The sequence below is a fragment of the Pollicipes pollicipes genome, unplaced genomic scaffold (assembly GCF_011947565.3).
Source record: "Pollicipes pollicipes isolate AB1234 unplaced genomic scaffold, Ppol_2.1 Scaffold_3447;HRSCAF=4054_pilon_pilon_pilon, whole genome shotgun sequence".
Taxonomy (NCBI): Eukaryota; Metazoa; Arthropoda; class Thecostraca; order Pollicipedomorpha; family Pollicipedidae; genus Pollicipes; species Pollicipes pollicipes.
Window position 1 is genome coordinate 27,496,775 of NW_023596297.1, and position 19,823 is coordinate 27,516,597.

Sequence of the window (19,823 nt, forward strand, 5' to 3'; positions counted from 1 at the left end):
CACTGTCACCGACACTCAACGCTACCGCAATGGCGCAGACATCCCGAAATAGGACTTGCCGCAGCCATAAAATGTCTGGAATGCCTATGCGTCGCGCCATTTTGACCGCGACAATTTGGCCACACCGGGTTCGCCGCCGAGTTGGCCGTCTCTGTGGCCGGCGTTTGGAGAGCCTCTTCCCTGCCCTCCCCTTCCGTACCGCGCTTTACTGCTGCAGCCAATGCATGGGAAATGAGGTGGCACCAAGTTCTCTTACTTTTATGGCGACGACATTTTTAGAGTCTTTTTGGAGCCTCCGTCTGAAACGCGGTGAGCAGCCTTGGAGAGGTTTAAGATTATCTGGGCCTACGTTGGTGACGTCGGTTTTTCTCAAATGCTTAAACCACGCAGTATGTATTATAATTGAGAGTTGGTGAGAGAGTACCTTGGATCTACAGTTTCACTTCCGTCAGACTTCACCCAGTAAAGTTAGTTATGACACTAGCGTAGTCAGTTTGTGATACGATGCTGATTCCCAAACAGTGACTGCGAGAAGTGGCGAAGCACGCCCGATGAGCTGTATAAAACAGATATAAACACAAGAGTGAAGGTATTTGTGTATGAAGAGTTAAGTAAGTCTGCGTAACAAGGGTCACTTGAGCTCCTTGGCCTAATTACATAAGGGATCGAGTGACTTATAGCTAAACTACATACGTCACAAACGGATTTTCTGCAGCTGGTGAAGTGATTTGGACTCAAAGACTAAGAAACTGTCGGTAGTGTTGATTTGGTATCTGTACAGAAGCCTTGTGGTGCTGCCCCCTAAGGCTGTCGAAAAAACTCAACCCGAGAAGGGCATCAGATACAGCTAGCCAACACATCAATACGTCATGTACATCCATTCCAGCTGAATGACCTTCTAACGACATAAAAATAGTAAAGCAAGACTAAACCAAGATATTCAACCGAGCCGAGAAACTGGCTCCGATGATCAGGCCAAGCACTTCTCGTGTTGGACAAACACAGATCAGTCCTGGACAAACACTGATCAGTCCGATGTCCATTGATCGATCGAAAAAAGACGAGGCAGACGCGATGTGTTTGTGATCGTGGATAACGACCGGCTGACTTATGGTGTTCGGTTAGTGCTCAGATGATTATCGTCGTGCCCATGTTTACCTGTAACGGACCAATGAGTCGGAAATACTGATAGAAGATTAAAAAGAGGAAATAAGAGAGCGCACTGCATTGATTCGAGTGAGACACGGGTTATCGCCAATGAGCGCGGATTAAACATCCTGCTGAACCACCTCGGATACTCTCACAACGACTGAGAACGATCCTGAGACGCCCCGCCACGTCTGCTGTCTCCGTGGTCTGGGGAGACTCGGGCTAGGCGAGACTCAGACTGGACGTACTGTTTGGCGAGACTGACATAGGAAGGCCAGCTGGCAGCGGGTCAAGGAGAGAAAGCTTGTCCATCTTGTCGCAGCAGCGCACGTAAAGCCAAACTGGCGAAAACCAACCTGGCCTTTCTCGTGAAAGGATGGAGTCACCATTTACCGGTGAATCACGGCAGCCCATTTGTGATGGCCAGCTCATGGTGTGCATAATAAACTCTGCTTAAGGATGTTCTTGACACAAATAAGGAGATTCTACAACATTTTTCAAGAAAGGAAGCGTACCTTGTCATTCGAAGAATGTCGTGCTCATTTCAAATGCATCAATGTCAAGACTCTTAGATTTGGCAGCGCCTACCCTATCTTACAACTGTCGTAGGTTTTGGTAATGCACATATAAGATGCTGTGATCGATACGATCAACACTAATGACCGAAAGCTATTAAAGCAGCTGACATATCTCGCCTTCAAAAGGACGTCTTAAGTGTGCGAAAACTGCGGCTCATGTCCGAACCGAAGGGTTTGAAACCTGAATCCAGTCTTTATGAGCTCAGAGTTCTTTTGTTGACAGTTATCTAGCTTTAATATATCACGAAGCACCGATTCAAAGACGTTATCAAGCAAAATGCTACATTGCCAGCGCTCGAAGCCTCAAGCTGCGCTTGGGTTGTTTGACCACTTAGCTGAGTTCCGTACTGCGTTTTAATGCCCGTAGAACAGCCCATCGTACCTGAATAAGAATAGCGATGCCCACCACACCGTTCGGCTGGTGGACGGCCTTCTCGAAGCTGTCGTACAGGCTGCTGTAACATAGCAGCTGAATCTGAAACACAACAGACATGCAGTCGGGTTGTCTATTCCATCTCAGAGCGCCATCAATTCCCCGTCGCTTGAGTTGGTGTTTTCGAAACGCTCCTTTGCATGCGGCCCAGCGACTTGAGGACGGATCATTCCTTCGTCTCAGGGCCTGAAAAGAGTGGCATTATCTGGCTGCCTCAGTCAACCGGGAGCACTTGGCGCGCGACTCTTGACTCGGCTGGGGCCGGCCTCGCCGCCTCGGGACCGTCCGCGTGCGCCGGACCGCGGGCATCCGCACGCAGTTCGGCGGCACGGCGGTCGTCTTTTATGGCGATAATGCCGGCAGTTGGGTGAGGTCTCCGCCTGGGCCGCCGACGGCATCGCCAAACAGCCGCTCCGCCCCAGCGCAGCCTCCTAACGGCGCGCATTTACATGCTGATGGCAGTGCACTGTGGCGGCAGCGGCGGTGCCCCTCACGCGCCGTGGTCGGGTGCGCCGCTGACTGACACAGCGGTGCCGCTCGCACAGCCGGCCGGGCGACCGAGGCCCACGTGATATCATCCGGTCACATGATGACGGGGTGAGCGATGTAACATTTTTCAAAGAGTGTACGAATGCTGTGCATTTTAAGCTGCCTGGCATACCGCTCGGCCGATGGCCAGTCCGAGAATGCAAGGGTGCGCCAGTCGGCATGTTGTGCAGGATAAGTTTCGTGTGTTTACGTGTTCTAGTATTGAAAAGTTTGTCATGCTTGACGACTCGGCAACGAACGGAATGCATTGGGACAGTCCTCATTCAGATTGTTTGAAACGATCAGATGCTCAGTCTTCCCTTCCATTTGTTTTACGAGAAAAATACTGTGATTGATCATCACATTTAGCAGTTAAGGTCTTCGTGTCGAGTGCTCCACGCTGGCAGACTTTTTTGGGACCGTGGAACCTGACATTTCCCCGTTCGGCCCCCGACCCCGGCCTCCGCTCCCGACCGACCTTTAAGACTCCTACCCGTCCCCGGTGGATAACCGATCTTCGACCTGACCCACATTATCTTTACCGGGAACCGATCTCTGACCCGACCACCGCTGAGCCCCGGTCTCTGACCCGAGCCCTACCGAGCCTCGATCTCTGCTCCGACCCCTACTGAGCCCCGGTCTCTGACCCGACCCCTGCCGATCCCCGGTCCCTGACCCGACCTCCGCCGAGCCCCGGTCTCTGGACCGACCCCTGCCGATTCCCGGTCTCTGACCTGACCCCTGCCTAGCCCCGGTCGCTGGACCGACCCCTGCCGATCCCCGGTCCCTGACCCGACCTCCGCCGAGCCTCGGTCTCTGACCTGACCCCTGCCGAGCCTCGGTCTCTGACCTGACCCCTGCCGATCCTCGGTCTCTGACCTGACCTCTGCCGAGCCCCGGTCTCTGACCTGACCCCTGCCTAGCCCCGGTCCCTGACCCGACCTCCGCCGAGCCCCGGCCTCATACTTGACCACTCTCACCCCGGTCTCGGACCTGAACCGTCGAGTTCTACCTCTAACGTGGCCCCAGTCAAGCCCCGCCTCCCAATCGCTTCCGCCAAGCCCGACATCTGACCCGACCCCGGGTCAGAGCACTGCCTCTGACCTCTGCCGGAAACTGCTGGCCGTCCACGCGGTGCTCGGAGCCGGTGGCGTTCTCGAAGCCGGACCGCTGGTGCTTCACGGTGCCGAAGTGCAGGTGGAAGCGCTCGAACCTGTACTGATAGGAGAGCGGACCGCCGCTGACCATCAGGGGCGAGGACGACCTCTGGTCGGCGAAGAAGGTCACGTCGTGACCCGTGTTGTTCAGCGTCCCACTTATCTGCACACAGAAAGATCAGGCGGGGTCAGGTAGGGTCGGTTGAGAGACGTTCTAGCCAGCCGAGTCAGTTCTTCCCATGGGAGGCCACGTCAGGGTATGTGAGCTGACGCCTGATGATCAGGATAGAATTGATGACCCGACCAGGAGCTTGTAGCCTGGTTGAAAATCCCTAAAGTCGGATGCGATCAATAGTTGTGGTGACAGCCGTGAAGGAATGCACCAACTCTGGCGCGACATCTGTGGCGATATGCTTGCGAAAGACGCGCCGTAAAAGGAGTATTTGACCCCGGAACCCCTTCACTAAGGCATGCAGTATCTCAGTAGCTCTGCGGGAATATTGCATTGTGGCGTTACATTAAATAAGCTAATGCCACTGGATCTCTCACACATGCAACATATCACGTCATCAACCTAAAACCTCGCTTGGCAAGCTCAACCGAGGTCAAGTTCACATGAAGTCAAATCTTGAAAATGGCATACATTTTACCCCCAAGTGGCATATCACGAACCAAAGTTAATGAGGTGCAACTGGCAGCGTGTCAGCTTATGCTAAGGACATGTCAGTTCAAGTCCTCAAAACTGCCCAAAACAACGTTAGCAGACATCTAACAATGGAAGAGTACCGGCGGCACGCTTTCGATAGCATCGGCCGTTCATCGCGGACACGAAGGCTTCTCAAATGCCAAGCTACGAAGCAAAGGCCGAATGCTCGTCATATGATCGTAACACGTAATATGACTTCGTATCACTCAAACGAATACAAGAGCCGGAAGAGACGCTGCAAAATGATTTGATATCAGTTGCATACTGCGTAAGAAGCCTCTCGCCCGTTTCGTTTTTGCTTTGCTTCTGTTGTGGCACATTATGTGTGGAATCGGCGAGGGGTTCGCACTAGAGACCTCTACGCTGGAGCTGGTGAGGTGACCTTCGAAGCTGGCGGGGGTGAATCGGGTCACGTGGACGCGGGCTCGTACGCTCCCGCCCATTTATGAACTGCTGGTGGACAGAGCAAACGGAACTGACCCCGCATTGAGCCTATTTATCTATCATGTATTGATCATATTTCAATCGTTCCATCATAAATAACAGCAACAGCAAAGCCAGCGTGATCCAAAGCAGGTACGTCCAGGTTAAGTGGCCGGCGACGCGCGTTTAGTGGTCCCGTGAATAACATCAGCAGCTTCTCGTGTTTAGTTAACGGGCGCGCTGCCTCTGCCATACGCAAGTAGGCAGACCATTAATGTGTGCCGGAGCGTCTTTTGATCTGTGCACTTCCAGTCCTTTTATCTGGCTTTTGAATGAGAGTCTAATTAGGCGACGAGACGGCTTTGAAAGACATGCTTGAGGCGCCCCTATTTACGCAGGCACTTGACGTAATAGAACCTAATAGGCATGACCACACTGCCACTACAGGAATGTCAGCAAAGGCACCCTAGGCCGCGGAATTCTCCGAGCATTTCAGAAGGTAGGATGGCTTTATAAACAGACTAACAGAGCAGTTGCTGTCGCATGTGACAGCGTTATCCATCGCTGGTGCAGCTGTGGAGGTCACTGGCCCGCTGACGTTCACATGTGCGTAAGGAAACGCCGGCGTGGCGTTAAGTTCATTGACCCGGTGTTTGTCCACGTACCACTGCTGACCTATTACTAAGTGAAATCTTACTAAGTGGAAGTTAGGATTAATATAGTTTACAAAGGCATATAAGGGGAGCATATTATGAATGAGCTTAAAAGTGAATTACGGGTGTGTTGCAGAGGTCAGTGATCTGTCTTTTTTCCGCGTAAATAAAATGCCATTGAACATGAGCTGCAGATGCGCTGCGTAGGTGGTAGAAACGCTTTTTGGTCTGTGTGAGTCTCCAGTGCGTTTTTTAGAGGTCATCTAACCGGTGCTCGTTTAGGTTTCCAAATCGTGTGGGAATTTTGAAGCCGCTGATGCCTCTGTTTGTTCAACGGCACAAATCACCATTAGGTGCATGAAGGTCACTGAGCCGTTATTTTTCCAAAAGCCCGAACCACCCTCGCACAGGCACAGGCGCAGATTCAGGCGTGCAGGTCACTGACCTCGTGCTTATCCACGTGCACAAACCGCAGGTGTGTGTCGAACAGCAGGCGGTCCGGTTCAAAGTTGATCGGTGACTGTTTCCGCCCGCACTTGCAGATTTTCCAGTTCGGGTTCAAGACGCCCCAGTGGTCGACACCTGTTGGGATAAGGCAGATGCTGGTGACACAGATCCGAGAGGCTGCAAACATCACACGTCTGCCTATGCGAATTGCTACACCTGACAGTCCCAGGTGTTGTCCTCATTCCTCAGACCTCATCAGCTCCACTAGCTTTGTCTCATTCGGCGGCGTACCGGGTGGGGATAGGTTCCCCTGCGGTTCCAGCATTTGATGCTATAGAGTCAAAAATAGCACGGTATGCGGCAGCGGGCTATCGGATTTGCAGCTTTAGCGTATATCACGTTAAGTTCTGTCACGTTATATCTTAGGATTGGCCTGTCCGGTCGTCTCGGACAAATTGTTATCACGTTTGCGATATTGGTACACCGAAAAAGTTGTGCCGACGTCGCCTTTTTTACTCCACCTCACTGGACTTTAACCATGAGTGTTATCAGAATATCACTTAGTGATAGCACATTACCAATGGTACATAGCAGCTGTTTTGTTCCCCGTCTGACTGTTTTGCAGTTCAAATTAACGCTAACTTCAAAAAATTTATCCTGATGTGTCCCGCACTTCAAATGACCACTCAAACGTCATGGGAGTTAATAACCCTGACTATCTAATACAAGTACAAATTATAATGGAACTTTGTATTGATTGCATAGGCAAGCGAGCTCAGGAATGGCATACGGTTATTAAAGGTATGTACACTATTTTCATTATTCGCTCTTTTTACAACTTGATTGGCAACTAATTTAAGTAATGTGTGTCAATTTGTTTCTATGCAGATTTATGTCAAAAGATATGAACAGTAGTAACGTGTCAGATGTTTAATGACGGCATTCTGTGCGACATCCTTTCGAATATTTCAATATGTTTGAAAAGGTGTGTAGCGGTCAAGGTTTTAACAACATTGCTAAGGAAAATGGATCAAGCAGCTTTACAATGCTTTTTAAAAAAATGTCAGAAATAAGACCGATTCGTTTCAACCTCAGTCAGATCCTTGTCGCCACCGACTCGCCTAGGTTCAGCGAGCTGCTTTATACATTAGAGATTTGGTTAAACCACCAAAAGCATGAATGCACGTGGGAGATTTCTTGACTATGTTGAGACGCGCTGAAAAGAACGCAATAAGCCCTCGCGCAAACTATTAAGATGCACTTTAAAGATAATTGAGGTATGCGCAACTGATAAGCAGCCAAAGCAACACGCTGACTCTTGAGCATAACGCTGAACGAATATTTAAGTACAATGTCTCCCAATTAACTATGTTTTCGAACACGCCGCATGATGAGTTTGAGGTGAACAATTACTCCTTCGTCAGAGAGCTATTGTAAGCTACTTACCATTTTGTATCAAAAATGTCTGACAAACTCAACGCCTCGTTCATCCCAAGAAGAGCATCCAAATATTGCAGCAAAGTCAAGCCAGTAGGCTGTAAACTTCCCACACTTCCCGCAGTCTAAACGCAAGACGGTGTTCCAGTTTCTTGCGGAGATGGCAGCGGACGTCCGGCGGCCTCACTCTCCCGTCCCCGGCTGGGGCGGCTTCGTTTACGCTCGCTAAAAGGCGCCAAAGTCGGTCCACTCGGGTCGTCGGCCGCGACGCGGACCCAGGCTGGCCAAACAGAGTGTGGCCCGACGGATAACTGTCGGTTCAGTGCTGGGCGGCTGGTGCAGCCCAGCACGGGCGCGGTATCTGGGTGGCACGGGGCCGTCCGTAGCACATGTATTGGGTACGAGGCCGGCGCTTTCGGATGCAACCCACGCTCTTACGAACACAAGGCACAGGCAGACGCAGAACAGGCTAGTGGCGAACGATTACAGACACTGGACAGACACGGGGCAGTCAAGAGCATGCACATGACAGACACGGAGTGTGCATGGCAGAGACATAGAATAAACATAGACAAAGCGCAGGCAGCACAAATGAAGTGAAAACACGGTAGAGACACGGCACAGACACAGCGCGGACACAGAGCAGGCACAGGTTAGTAGCAGAACAGACACAGGACAGACGGTTAGGTTGTTTTCTGTTTTGTTTCCTCTTTTGGAAGAGGTGGTCAGATTTGAGTCGTTTGACTTATCCAGTTATCCTTCGCTTATGTTTATGTTATCATACCATTTATCGTATTTTAAATAAACTAAAACAATCAAACATCAGATAGATAGAAAACTAGCACAGAATAAACACATGATTGGCACGCAGCAAACACATGATGTAAAGGACACAACAAATGCGTACTCGATCATCTTAGTAAGCAGCCTCCCCATTTGTTTCGCTGTGTAGTCCATGGGAGCCATCTAGTTTGGCGAACCCCATGGCCCTGGAGACAGAGCACGGCCCGGCTGGAGAGCTCCTTCTGTGTGGGCCTAACAACTGCACCGAGAATGCCGTGCAGCGGCTTTCCTAGAAAGGCTTGGCAGCTTGCAAAGTTGGCATGGGGAAGCGCACTAAAAGCGGGTGGGGCAGTTCTGAAGATCTGCGCAGAACTCACACCGCGCGGAGATAACGTCCTCCGTGTGGTGACGAAGCTACGGGGTCATCAAAGAAGTTTATGCACGGAACTTTGGAGTGATCTGGGAGATACAGGTTAGTAAATGAAAGCTATGGAGCGCAGCTCCTGGTGGACTGAGGCGTGCTTTCCAGCCGTTTGTTATCACATCACTTGGAGCCTGAATGTTAGCGCCGCATGTGAGGCGACCTGGGCGTTCAGAGGTCTGGGCCAACGTTCTGTTGCATGACAAAGGTCTGACTCCATCTCCGCAATAGTCGTGTGGTGCCTGAAATACCAATGACGATGCGGCACTGTGAATGGCATTGACAATATGTTACGGGTTTATAGCCGTGGCAACATACCAAGTCGGGCCAGCTGTCCTGGCATTGTATCCCTGAGCACCGGCCGGTGCCAATCTATCGACAGCTTTAGCCGGTAAGCCCTGTCTGAGCAAACCTGCCCGCCAGAATCCCACTTTCTATTTCCGTGAGTTGAGCCCATTTATCTGCCTCGATAGGCGCTCATTGGTCAGTTAACAGGTCAGTCAGCTGAACCAATTCATTTCTCAGCGCTTGGTTGTCGCCGAGTCGTCCAGTTGAACCGGCTGTTTTAGTCCGCGCTGTTCACGCGAGCTCAGGCTACTGATGTGCCCGGACCGGCCACTGGCGCCTCTTGATAGGTCCTCTGCCGCATGGTGACCGGTCGCCACCACCTCCTGACCGGCCACCGATCCCCTCCGCCCGCAAGCCGGGCCGGCGCGTCTCCGGGCGTCCCGTGGACCGCACCCGGCCCCCGTCGTCTGAGCGGCGCCACCCGCCGTCGGCCATCTATCGCGCCGATGGTGAATGGCTGCAGCGGCCTCCTCGGCCATCCGTCATCCATCATGCGAGCCAGGACGGGTGGCGGCGGCGGCGCCCGGGCCGGCGCCGCGCGAGCGACAACGGCCGAGGCGCGCCGCCGCCGGCGACACCTCCCCGGCCTCCGGCTCGCCGCTCCGCCCTCTGATTAGTGTAATGGCGCTGAATCCCGGCCCGGTTTACATGCGGCTCTCTGTCATCACAGAGCGCCGCGCTGTCGGGGCGATGGACTGACGCCATCACGCTGAGGGGTGGCGCAGCGACTAGCTGACGGCACCACATTGGAGGGGTTGTCGCAGGGAGGGGCTGACGTCATCACATAGTGGATGCCGCCACGATGACGAGTCGGCGTCGTCACAGAGTGGGTGCTGTCACGGCGAAGGGCTGATGTCTGCACAGGTTGGGGCTCTGGTCTGGTACGCTGACGTCATAACACCGTGGAGGCCGCGTACATCGCGTGCTGTCCACATCGCGTCGTATGTCAGAGAACTTGGCATGCGCGCCAACATCATGAAAGACGGCTCTTACACTGTTCACGTCTCCATATAAAGGCAACTTTTGTCGTCGGCACACAGTGATATTTTGTACTTTTCTCCATCTCATATTTAATTCATTAACACTTAACATCACCATTGTCACCGATCTTCAGTGCAGGGGAGCCGTGATCGACCCCTCTCGTGATGAGGAGACCGCAGTGACCGACCACGCTCGCGATAAGGAGGTCGCTGTGACCGATCCCGCCTGTGACGAGGTGGCCGCAGTGACCGTCCCCGCTTGTGACGAGGTAGCCGCTGTGGCCGATCCCGCTCGTGACGGGGTGGCGGCGGTAACCGACCTCGCTTGTGGCGCGGCATCCATCGTCGCACCGGAGCCGTCCGGGCCGGTCGAACCGACGGATGGACCGGCTCCCATTGGCTGACAGATCACATTACCCTGCGGTGACAACTCAGGCACGCCACCATGCTGGTAACGGAGCTATGCTGGATTCGACAAGCCAACCTGGAACTGCGAAATGATGAGGTCTTCAGTCAATCCTACCAGTGTTTTTACATTTAGTTCTTAGTTTTTGGCCCATTTAGTATCATTATTGGATGTAATTCTGGAATCAAAGCCCACGCTAAGCAGTGCTTGTTGCATGAGCACTGATCGTGAAGTTTCGCGTCAACAGCAAAATTTTGCGACGAAAGCTTTACATGCCGCAATGCTTGAGTAGTCCGTCCTGCGCCCTGACGTCACCTGACCTTTAGCGCTGCCGCTACCACCTAACGCAGGCACCCCAGTCAGGGGCCAATAGCGAGCGTCTGAGGCGACTCGAACCCACCCCGTCATGGATGGAAGTCAAGCGCTCTAACCAGCTGAGCTACAGGGACGAAGTGGTCACCGCCAGAGGGAAAGATATTAATCAGGCGGCGTTCAAACTGAACTGTAAACTAAACTGAACTGAATTGACCTGAACTGAAAGCTGTTACACTTGTATTTACCTATGAAGTGGTTGTTTAGTAATAATGAAAGCTGGGACTGTGCTTGCAACGCGATGCCAATCTTTTGGATTTAGATATCACCAATATTATGGGAATGAGACCCTTCGTTTATTTTAGGCAGATCGCATGAAGAGCCGCAGGATGCTTCGCAGCCATGCCGCGCTAAAAACTGCCGAATTCCTAATAATCACTACAAACCAGACCTGAACACATGTGTACTATTGTGGCAGCTTATACTACGCTCACATACTAGCGACCTCCGTTTGCGCTACGTTCGTCCCGTATGCCGTTCGTCTTGTGGGTGCCCACATCACATAACGACATAACGACAATCACATACCACCTGCTGTTGTCCTTGTGTCACGCCTGCAACATAGGTGAACACCGCTCATAGGGAAACCTATTCCCATTCAAATTCCCCTGGACATTAACCAACACGTGGTCTCAGATTTTGCCAGTCTGCAAACTGCTTTTATCCTGAATAACTGACGCTGAGGGAGCCGCACAGGTGAAAAGTCTGTGCTGTGTTAAGCCCATTTTGATAAATACCATGAGCCCATGGGCTCTATTGTACACTATTATATATATATATATATATATATATATATATATATATATATATATGTATATATTATTGTTCCTTATAGTCACGATCTCAAGCCTCAGATTTGCGCTCAATCGAATTACTTACTGATTTGCTGGGCTCGTCTTACTTATTTGCTATTTACTGAGCATATATTTTTAGACACATTCACACATAAATCTCGAGGCTCTTGACGGCTGACCACGTATCGTAAAAGACAGATGCACTCGACGATAGCCATCTCTTCGAAAAGGAAGCACTATATAGCCACGACAATGCCAATAATGACGCTGACAATGTCAATAACAATGGCGATGTGATTACATGCAGTGTAAACAGTGTGGCCATTTCTGTCTGTTTTCATCACTTGTGGCGCCGCGTGAAAGCACAGAAGGTCGTATGACTTGGGGCGGGGCCAAATCAACACCAGAAATGTTTTGAGAAGGAGAATGAAGAAAGACTGTGCACCGGCACTCATTCAGTCGCTCAGTCAGCCTCACCGATGTCTCTAAACAGCGTAGCGATGGGACAACGTTTCATGAGACCCCTGGTGGCTTAGAGGGAGTGACGCGATGGAGTGAGGGGCTTCCTCTATGCGCTGTGTGCGAGAGCGACGAATATTAACGGCCTCCTGTCTAGGCCCGATGTGCATTGGCATAAATAATTTCAGCTGCATTAATTTTCTAAGTACTGGCTAATAGATTGGACGGCGTCTCGGGGCCTATGTAGACCAGCACCGCTGCACAGGGAGCCATGCAATTTGTATGAGTGCGGGAACAATCCAGAAGTCGATCACGGTGAGAAGAGGGGGGGGGGGGGCATGTTGAGAGGGGGAGAGATGTGCCGCCACGGATTCTCTGACTCCGGCAGCTACAATCGTGCTATTTAAAAGTCGCACGTTGGTTTCGTCTCCGACTGGACTGCTCACGTCATAGGCAGCCCTTGCACACTTAGAGAAAAAGGTATTTCTATGTCGTTTCTGCTTGCTTTGCCTTTCTGGTAGCCAGTCTTCAAGCAGACATTTGCAACCCCGAAGAACCAGACAGATGCTTTGCGCGACACGGAATGAGCAAGGTGATAGCAGATGTGAATGTTCTCAACGTGTAGATCATTCAAAGACCTAAGCGGGTGAACTTAAACGCTTTTGGGAGTGCATTAAAATAGGGTATGTCGATGTAGTGAAATGATCGCCTTTCATGAACATATGCGGTATAGCGCCTTAACTCAGAGATCACGTGGCTTTAAAATTGCTTGGTTATGGGACGGATCAAGACCATGCGGCGATAATGCTGCACAACCAAACCAAAATACTCAAATATTGTATACAAAGCCTTACATAGCGTCATCTTGAGAAACCATTAGATCAGACACTTTTAGTAACTCATTGATTTGTTGGCTACATATCTAGCCAGATGCCGTAAAAATTTTAAGCATTTGTCAAGCATGAAATGACACGCATTTCATAGGGCCAATTATTGCACTGTCGATTACTGGCGTCGCTATGTGCCGAACAACGCTGAGCTCGCGTCACGTGCTGTGAACGGTGCACGCGCCTACCCTTTTAAGTTGATTTCGCGTTTGCATATGCTTTGACCTTGAGATCTGAACCAATCCTTGAAACCTTCTCTGAAAAACGGACAGATCCACGGTTTGCGCCCGGACGCACGCTTTTGGTTGCACATATGGGGACGCCCTCTTGCCAGCACGATTGAATGTTCTCTCTCTCCCTCTCTCTCTCTCTCTATCTCTATCTCTCTCGTTGGACGGAGCTGGTCTCGTGTCACCACGTCACAAGTCCGGTAAGAGCTCGTCCTGGCTTCGGCATGTTTTGCGCCACATTTTGTAAGACAAATTTCGCTCAGCTCATTTCAATCTAATGTAAAAGCTATGATGTCCGTACTGCAATGCGGTAGGAAAAATCCCACCGGATCAAATACGCTGCACCTAAGTGACTCACAAGCACGACAGCATAACTTTTGGGAAATGTCGTTTCTTAGTGCTGAAATCATCATGCGCCCCCCCCCCCCCAAAAAAAAATACTGATGGTTGGTGGTTGCAAAGACAACTGTAAGTTTATGATGATGTCTACCGGACAGCTTGCTTAAGTTGAAAATTTGCACACCGTTTAAGTTAGGCTCGCTAGATCTGCGATTTACGTAGCATTCAGTTATCTCTGCCATCTATAAGCTATGTTTCATGCTAGATTGGGTATGCAGGTTCTCAATATTTTTCAATAGCTTTAGTTATTCCTGTTCGATCTGGGCGCGGATTTAACAACTATCACTTTAGAAAACCAGCGGCGAAAGAGGAAAATTCTTACCGTTTAAATAGGAGTTCCCTGTTCGAAGACAATGTTTTTTTTCCAGCTGACACCTCATAGTTGATTTTATTCTGCTGCTCACAGAGGCAACGGAATGCAAGTTTTAGGTCCAGCGGGGTATTTACCATGAGTGCTAATATAAACGTGTAACTAAGAGTAGTTTGACATCTCCACTTTAAGCACAATTCCTACAACTTCACTATGACATTTCCGCAATACGGATTGCAATCTTTAACACGCAAAACCACACAACGATTAGAATTCATTGCAAATGGAGCCACGCGGTTTTCACGTACAAAATGGGAACCAAAAATTGGGGTAACACAAACTTTGTATGTATAATTAGGCAGAATTTGATGAGTCCTCTTCGGGAGCACGGCGGGACTTTCTCACTGCGAGGTGATGTTTACGTTATCGCGATATATTTACGGTTGCAGAACACATTTTGTCCATTGCCCTTTGTTTACATACTAAATGACGAACCTAAATTCCGCTCTAGGATAGTATTACGTGGTTAAAGATACCTGTGTAGTATTGAGCTATTTTTCACACGCAGCAAATGCGCCAACTGACCCCTTTTGCACTACATTCGTCTTTTTTGCGAGCAAAATCCCCCACGTACCCTTGCACCATGCTGCGGCTTCACTGCCGTCACCAAAAAAATGGCCCCGGGCAATGCGTAACGCGTATCACGTACTGCATGTGCGCAGACAAAAGTCTTGCGCCAGCTAAAATGTTTACAAAGCTACGACTGAGCCCAGAAAATCACGCGCTACAAAGGCATAGCGCTACAGCACGTATCACGTGCTACATGAGCGCAGACAAAAGTCTTGCGCTGCCTAAAATATTCGCAAAAGCTACGACTGAGCCAAGGAAATCACGCATTGGCCCAATGTTGCCTGGACATTAGCCAGGGCCCAGACCCACTGGGCCTGGGCCCGTCCAGGACCAAGTCAGATGCGGCGGTCAGTCGTCGAACAATCTCCGACTCAAGTCCCGGCCAAAGAGCTACAGTCGCCCCGGGGCAGCATGTGCTGAACGGCCGTCTGGTTCACCTGACAGCCGACGCAACACAGGCACGGCACGATCGATTTGGGAAATTGCAGGCATTACTCTGGCCGGCTGCCCTGTCAGGGCCACCTGGGAGGCCCAGTCGGCCGCGGCGGCGACGTGAGGAACCGCAAAGTGGGTGGCGCCCGACAGTGAGGCATTGGCTACTCGGCGAAAACCACGAAGTGAATGTTTGATAGCTCAATTGAAGCTGCACGCGATACTGACTCATTTAAGCGTTCACCGTTGCCATCTTGAGAACCTTCCTTAATCTGAGCGATTAGGTGCGCAATGTGGTTCGAGAACGGTGCTAATGGCCAGGGTTGCGAAAAGGAACCTTGAATCCAGCAGATAGACAGAAAATGACAGATGTTGCAAAGCTAAGGTAGCAAAGAGGGCCTAGCCGTTTTACTGAAACCAATGGACATTAAGCTGGATACAAGGGTGCCTTAGCATTCAAGTCACCCCTGCCGACTACCAAGAGCTTAACTCAACGAAAGAGTATTGAGGGTGTCAGGCTCGTGGGCGAGACAGGCGCCGCACATTTGGACAAACTTGGCGTCGGCTTACACACATCAACTCCTTTTCCCTGAAACGGGAATACGCCGTTCTTCATTCAGTGTATCTATCATCGTTGTGTTGTTACGCAAGGGTGGTGGCGCTGTGCGATGGCTTGGTGATAACGTCGGATCAAATGAATCCTTAGAGCTCCCGCTCTCAGGCTGGCTGTGACGCTGCAGCACCTACAGTGCTGATCGAAACGGAGTTTCCAAGCAGGCGGTTTTGGTCGATATTGGTGGTACCGTGGGGCTTTGCATACTAGATTGGTCTTTTTGACCGACGAGTTACCTATGCCTACATGTTTTGCGCAAGAGCAGGTAGGTAGTTTTAGGCTCATGTAGCATATTAATACCCTCATGCCCACGTAAATATCTCAAAGACAGCAAGCAAGCTGTCCTCTTGCTCAGCTCAGAAGGTAATGTACATGAGGCTATATGGCTTATAGGAATACGTTACGGTCAGTGTCAAGCGGACTGATTCTGCAATGAGTTTGCTTACAATACGGTGAGCGTACGGTATTTATGATGTCCACTAGGGATAGCTTATCCGTTTGACAAATTATAGGAATATCTATGTCGTGTATTAACATTCATATCCTAGTCCAACCATGATTACGTCCCGGCTGGGTTCCCTTATCGACACACAAGGGCCTGTTGCTGCTAAATGAGTGCCGTTTATCTAAATGGCCAGTATAAAACAGTGTAACTGCTGTCCATAGCTTGTGCAAGTTGAAGTTCTCGTTGGCGCTGCTCAGATATAAAGTAATCTATGTAAGCATTGTCCCGTCACGATTACTGCAATTGAAATGGCATGTGGATTGAGGAGGCGGACGTTGTACCTTAAGTCTTTCATATCATGGCATATCTCTTACCTTTTGACATGTTTTTTTTTCTTTCTTACTAGCAATAATAAAAGGGCAACAAGTGTGATTCTATGTGAACCCTACAGGAATAAAATGTGTGGTAACCTAACAAAGGGTTGCTGAAAATCCGTTAGTCATATCCGTGCTGGAATGTATTGCAGCCAAACATTCCCTTTTCAACAGCTCGTTTGAGCTGGGCTGCTTAGCTGAGTTGAGCCTGTCTTTTTTGCGCGTATTTTACCGCGTATTGGCCCCAGCTCACAATGTCATAATGTGAAATAAACGACGATGGTAGTGTAAATGCATGCACGCCAATATACATATGGATGTAAGATAGCAGCATGATGTAATGTGCAGCTAACAAGCTTTGCAATTTTGCAGTTATGACCTTGACAAGGGTAGCCATTGAAAATGCTGATTTCACAATATCTAAAGAATAATCTTCATGTCAGATATGACTCTAATTAGGGCACGTGCTAACATTGAGCATTGAAAATCAATTGAATTAGTGAAATACTACCGAATAGCTAGAAATGCCGCTGGAAATTACGTTTCAGGAGTGAAGATCAAGATACAAAGTGCTGCTATTGAACGAACAAATCAGGGTGGGTTTTCATTTTAATATATCGTACATGTAGTGCAAGCACGATGCTATCACACTTGCTGGGTTTGGTATGCATCTACAACTTATTTGTTAGTATAACTGGTCGACAAGTGGACATATTCAGCCAGGATGAAAAGCAGAAGTGTGAAGATGCCAGGAAGGCGTTTCTTACATCATCCGACAGGGCTATGAGAAACTGGAAAATAGCGGATGTTAGAAAGCTGGTTTTTGAAGGCGACATGATCGTGACGGCAGACCAAAAGAGTAGATGGACTCAAACTGGATACTTGACTGAAAACACACAGCCTCTTATTCAAGAGAAATGGGCAAGTAACACCGTTACTTACACGTTTGGAACTCCTGCACCAAATAAGGCCTTAATCACAGGCGCCATGAAAGAATGGTCATCAAAAACGTGCATTAAATTCGTTGAGGGCTCCGGCAATGCAATCAAGATAACTAAAGGTAAAGGATGCTATGCATCCTTAGGATACCAATCTTCGGGCATGCAGATGTCGGTATCTGACCTATGTGACAAGGGCACTGTGGTCCACTTGCTGGGCCATGTGATTGGAATAGTCCATCAACATTCTAGACCAGACAGAGATCAGTTCTTGTTTATCCAGTTTCACAATACGGCCTTGGAGGATGTTTTATTCTTAAATTACAAGGACTATGACAAGTGTCCATACGACTATGGCTCTGTGATGCACTACGACATGTTTGGTCTGAGCTACAATGGCGAAAGCGTCTTTCTGGGAAAGGCCAAGGGATCAGATGGCATGATGCTATCATCTGCAATTGGACAGGACTGGAGCTCGCCTTCCGAAAGCGATGCTGCCCTTGTAAACCGTGAATACGGATGTTCAGCTAAATCCTGCAGTACAAAGAAGATCAAGCCACCCAAGTGCAATCAGGAGGGGCTGGCGTCACAGCGCCAGTTTGAGCGTACAGTCACTTTCCAAAGCATGATGACTGAAACCGCCAAGGCAATCTCGTGCATTTGGAAGACTGAGGTACCAGAAAGTCTGACCTGCTCCCGGGCCGCAATAGCAGTGACGCTGTCTTCAAACCCCAGCAACGATCTGAAGCGAGTCTGGTTCGCCAGCGGATGCCGACTCTTCCAGGTGGAGATATACGACCCTAGCGCGGACATGAGCTACTTCTATTGCGGAGCTCAGTTTGCTAGGAAGCCGACCAAAGTGTTCGTATCGACGGCCCGTAAAGTGTACGGCATCGCGAAGCTGTATCCTGCTGACTGGGAGGGCTTCAAAGCTGCTGCGATCGGCACTGGTTCAGTTAAATTCTTCAACATCAAGGACTTTGTATGCGCAGGAGAGATCAATGGAAAATGCTATTAGTCAGACGGATTAATACTACATGATACCTGATATGAATTTGGACAAAATATTTAAATTAATTTTGTCGGACGGTTGACAGCCTAAGTCACAAAATATGCTGATGAGGTTAAAGTAACGTAGCCATTTGTCATAGTCATATCTAAATGTTGTTGGTGAAAATAAAGCATATCATTCATGAAGTGTGTCAGTGAGAGCAATAGACTAACTTCGCGTTTAAGGATATGGAGGTACAACTAACTAAATAACTTCATATCACGTAATCTGGAGGTTTCCATACTTCATGCAACTTAGTGAGCATACACTCTATTATTGCAGTGAGGGCTTTGTGAATGTACTCGTCATGCCAGGCAGAACTTTGTTAGCAGGGAAACTGGAAAAAACTAAATGAACCTAACGCGAAGACCATTCGCTGCACACCTTACACCGCAACATTTTCATAGCAGAGGCGAATCATTGCGCACTGTTTCGATAACCAGCGACACAACGTTGCACTTGAAATTGCAGCGATAGTGTTTGGAATATGCTCTAAACCAGCTGTTTGATGTAGCAATAAATTGTATGATGCACTAAATGTCTCAGCTTTCATGAAGCCCCACTTTTTCAACGCCCCACACTTGTGTCTCGTCTCAGCCGAACCAACAGCAAACAATTCCAGAAATCCGCATATTCCAACCCGCTCAAATGCTCTCAACAGTTTTGCTTTACGTGGGTTCCTGCTCACTTATAAATCGCATGCCGCAGCCGATTCATCTGTTACAGCAGGCGTATGTTTTTGTAGCGATGATCTGTTAGACGTTTTACGGAAACGTCCTAACGTTGAAGTAACAGCCTTTCAACGCCAGTCAACAGGAATTTTGCGAGCATTCGCGCGTGAGCCTGGAACTCGAAAATAAGCCTCAATTAGGAAGGCTACGAAAATTACATTGTCAGAAACACTACAGGTGCAATCACAACGACCCGGACGATAATGGCCATTGACATAATCCGTGTCGTAATACCTCAAAGGCTACGTGCTTTTTGGCCTGGCAACGGACTGAATAAGAAAGGTGTTACGTGACGTCGCGCACAATCCTCATCGGACGCAACGAATTCTTTTCGTTTACTAGGTCAAAGTTAGGCGGAAGTGTTGCATTTTAATAGCTAGTGGAACGAAAGTCTGTTTTTCATGACCGAAGAACGTTTGAACGAACGTATGCTTGGCATGTTATGCAACAACGTATTTTGCACTTTTTATGTGTTTTCCATGCGTGCGCGTTTTCCATGCACCGCATGTGCATTACGCGTGAACAAGCATGCCAATGTCATGGATGCGTATGTATTGTCATGAATATTAGGAATGTATAAACAGTATACGTGTCACGATGTGCAAAAGTCCGACAACAATTATACGTGATGCCACGGGGAACAGAACATTCTTGGTGCAATGCAAATAATTTGTTAATGCTGGAATACTCTCTGGGTGGTTTTGGTGAA

At 49.3% G+C, this 19,823-nt stretch overlaps 2 protein-coding genes across 2 annotated transcripts in view; one reads left to right on the forward strand and one right to left on the reverse strand.

Moving 5' to 3' along the window:
• Positions 1-19,823, reverse strand: part of LOC119092372 (carbonic anhydrase-related protein 10) — a 54,312-nt gene that overhangs the window by 8,519 nt on the left and 25,970 nt on the right. Inside the window, exons 4-6 of the mRNA XM_037215336.1 lie at positions 6,073-6,209; positions 3,793-4,008; positions 2,110-2,202 (exon numbers count right to left, since the gene is read on the reverse strand). Of these exons, the coding sequence (XP_037071231.1) occupies positions 2,110-2,202; positions 3,793-4,008; positions 6,073-6,209 (446 nt within the window). The remainder of the gene's footprint in view (positions 1-2,109; positions 2,203-3,792; positions 4,009-6,072; positions 6,210-19,823) is intronic.
• Positions 16,920-18,525, forward strand: LOC119092602 (zinc metalloproteinase nas-4). Its single transcript, XM_037215557.1, has one exon. It carries the CDS (start codon positions 17,034-17,036, stop codon positions 18,348-18,350), a length of 1,317 nt encoding a protein of 438 aa, XP_037071452.1. The 5' UTR covers positions 16,920-17,033; the 3' UTR covers positions 18,351-18,525.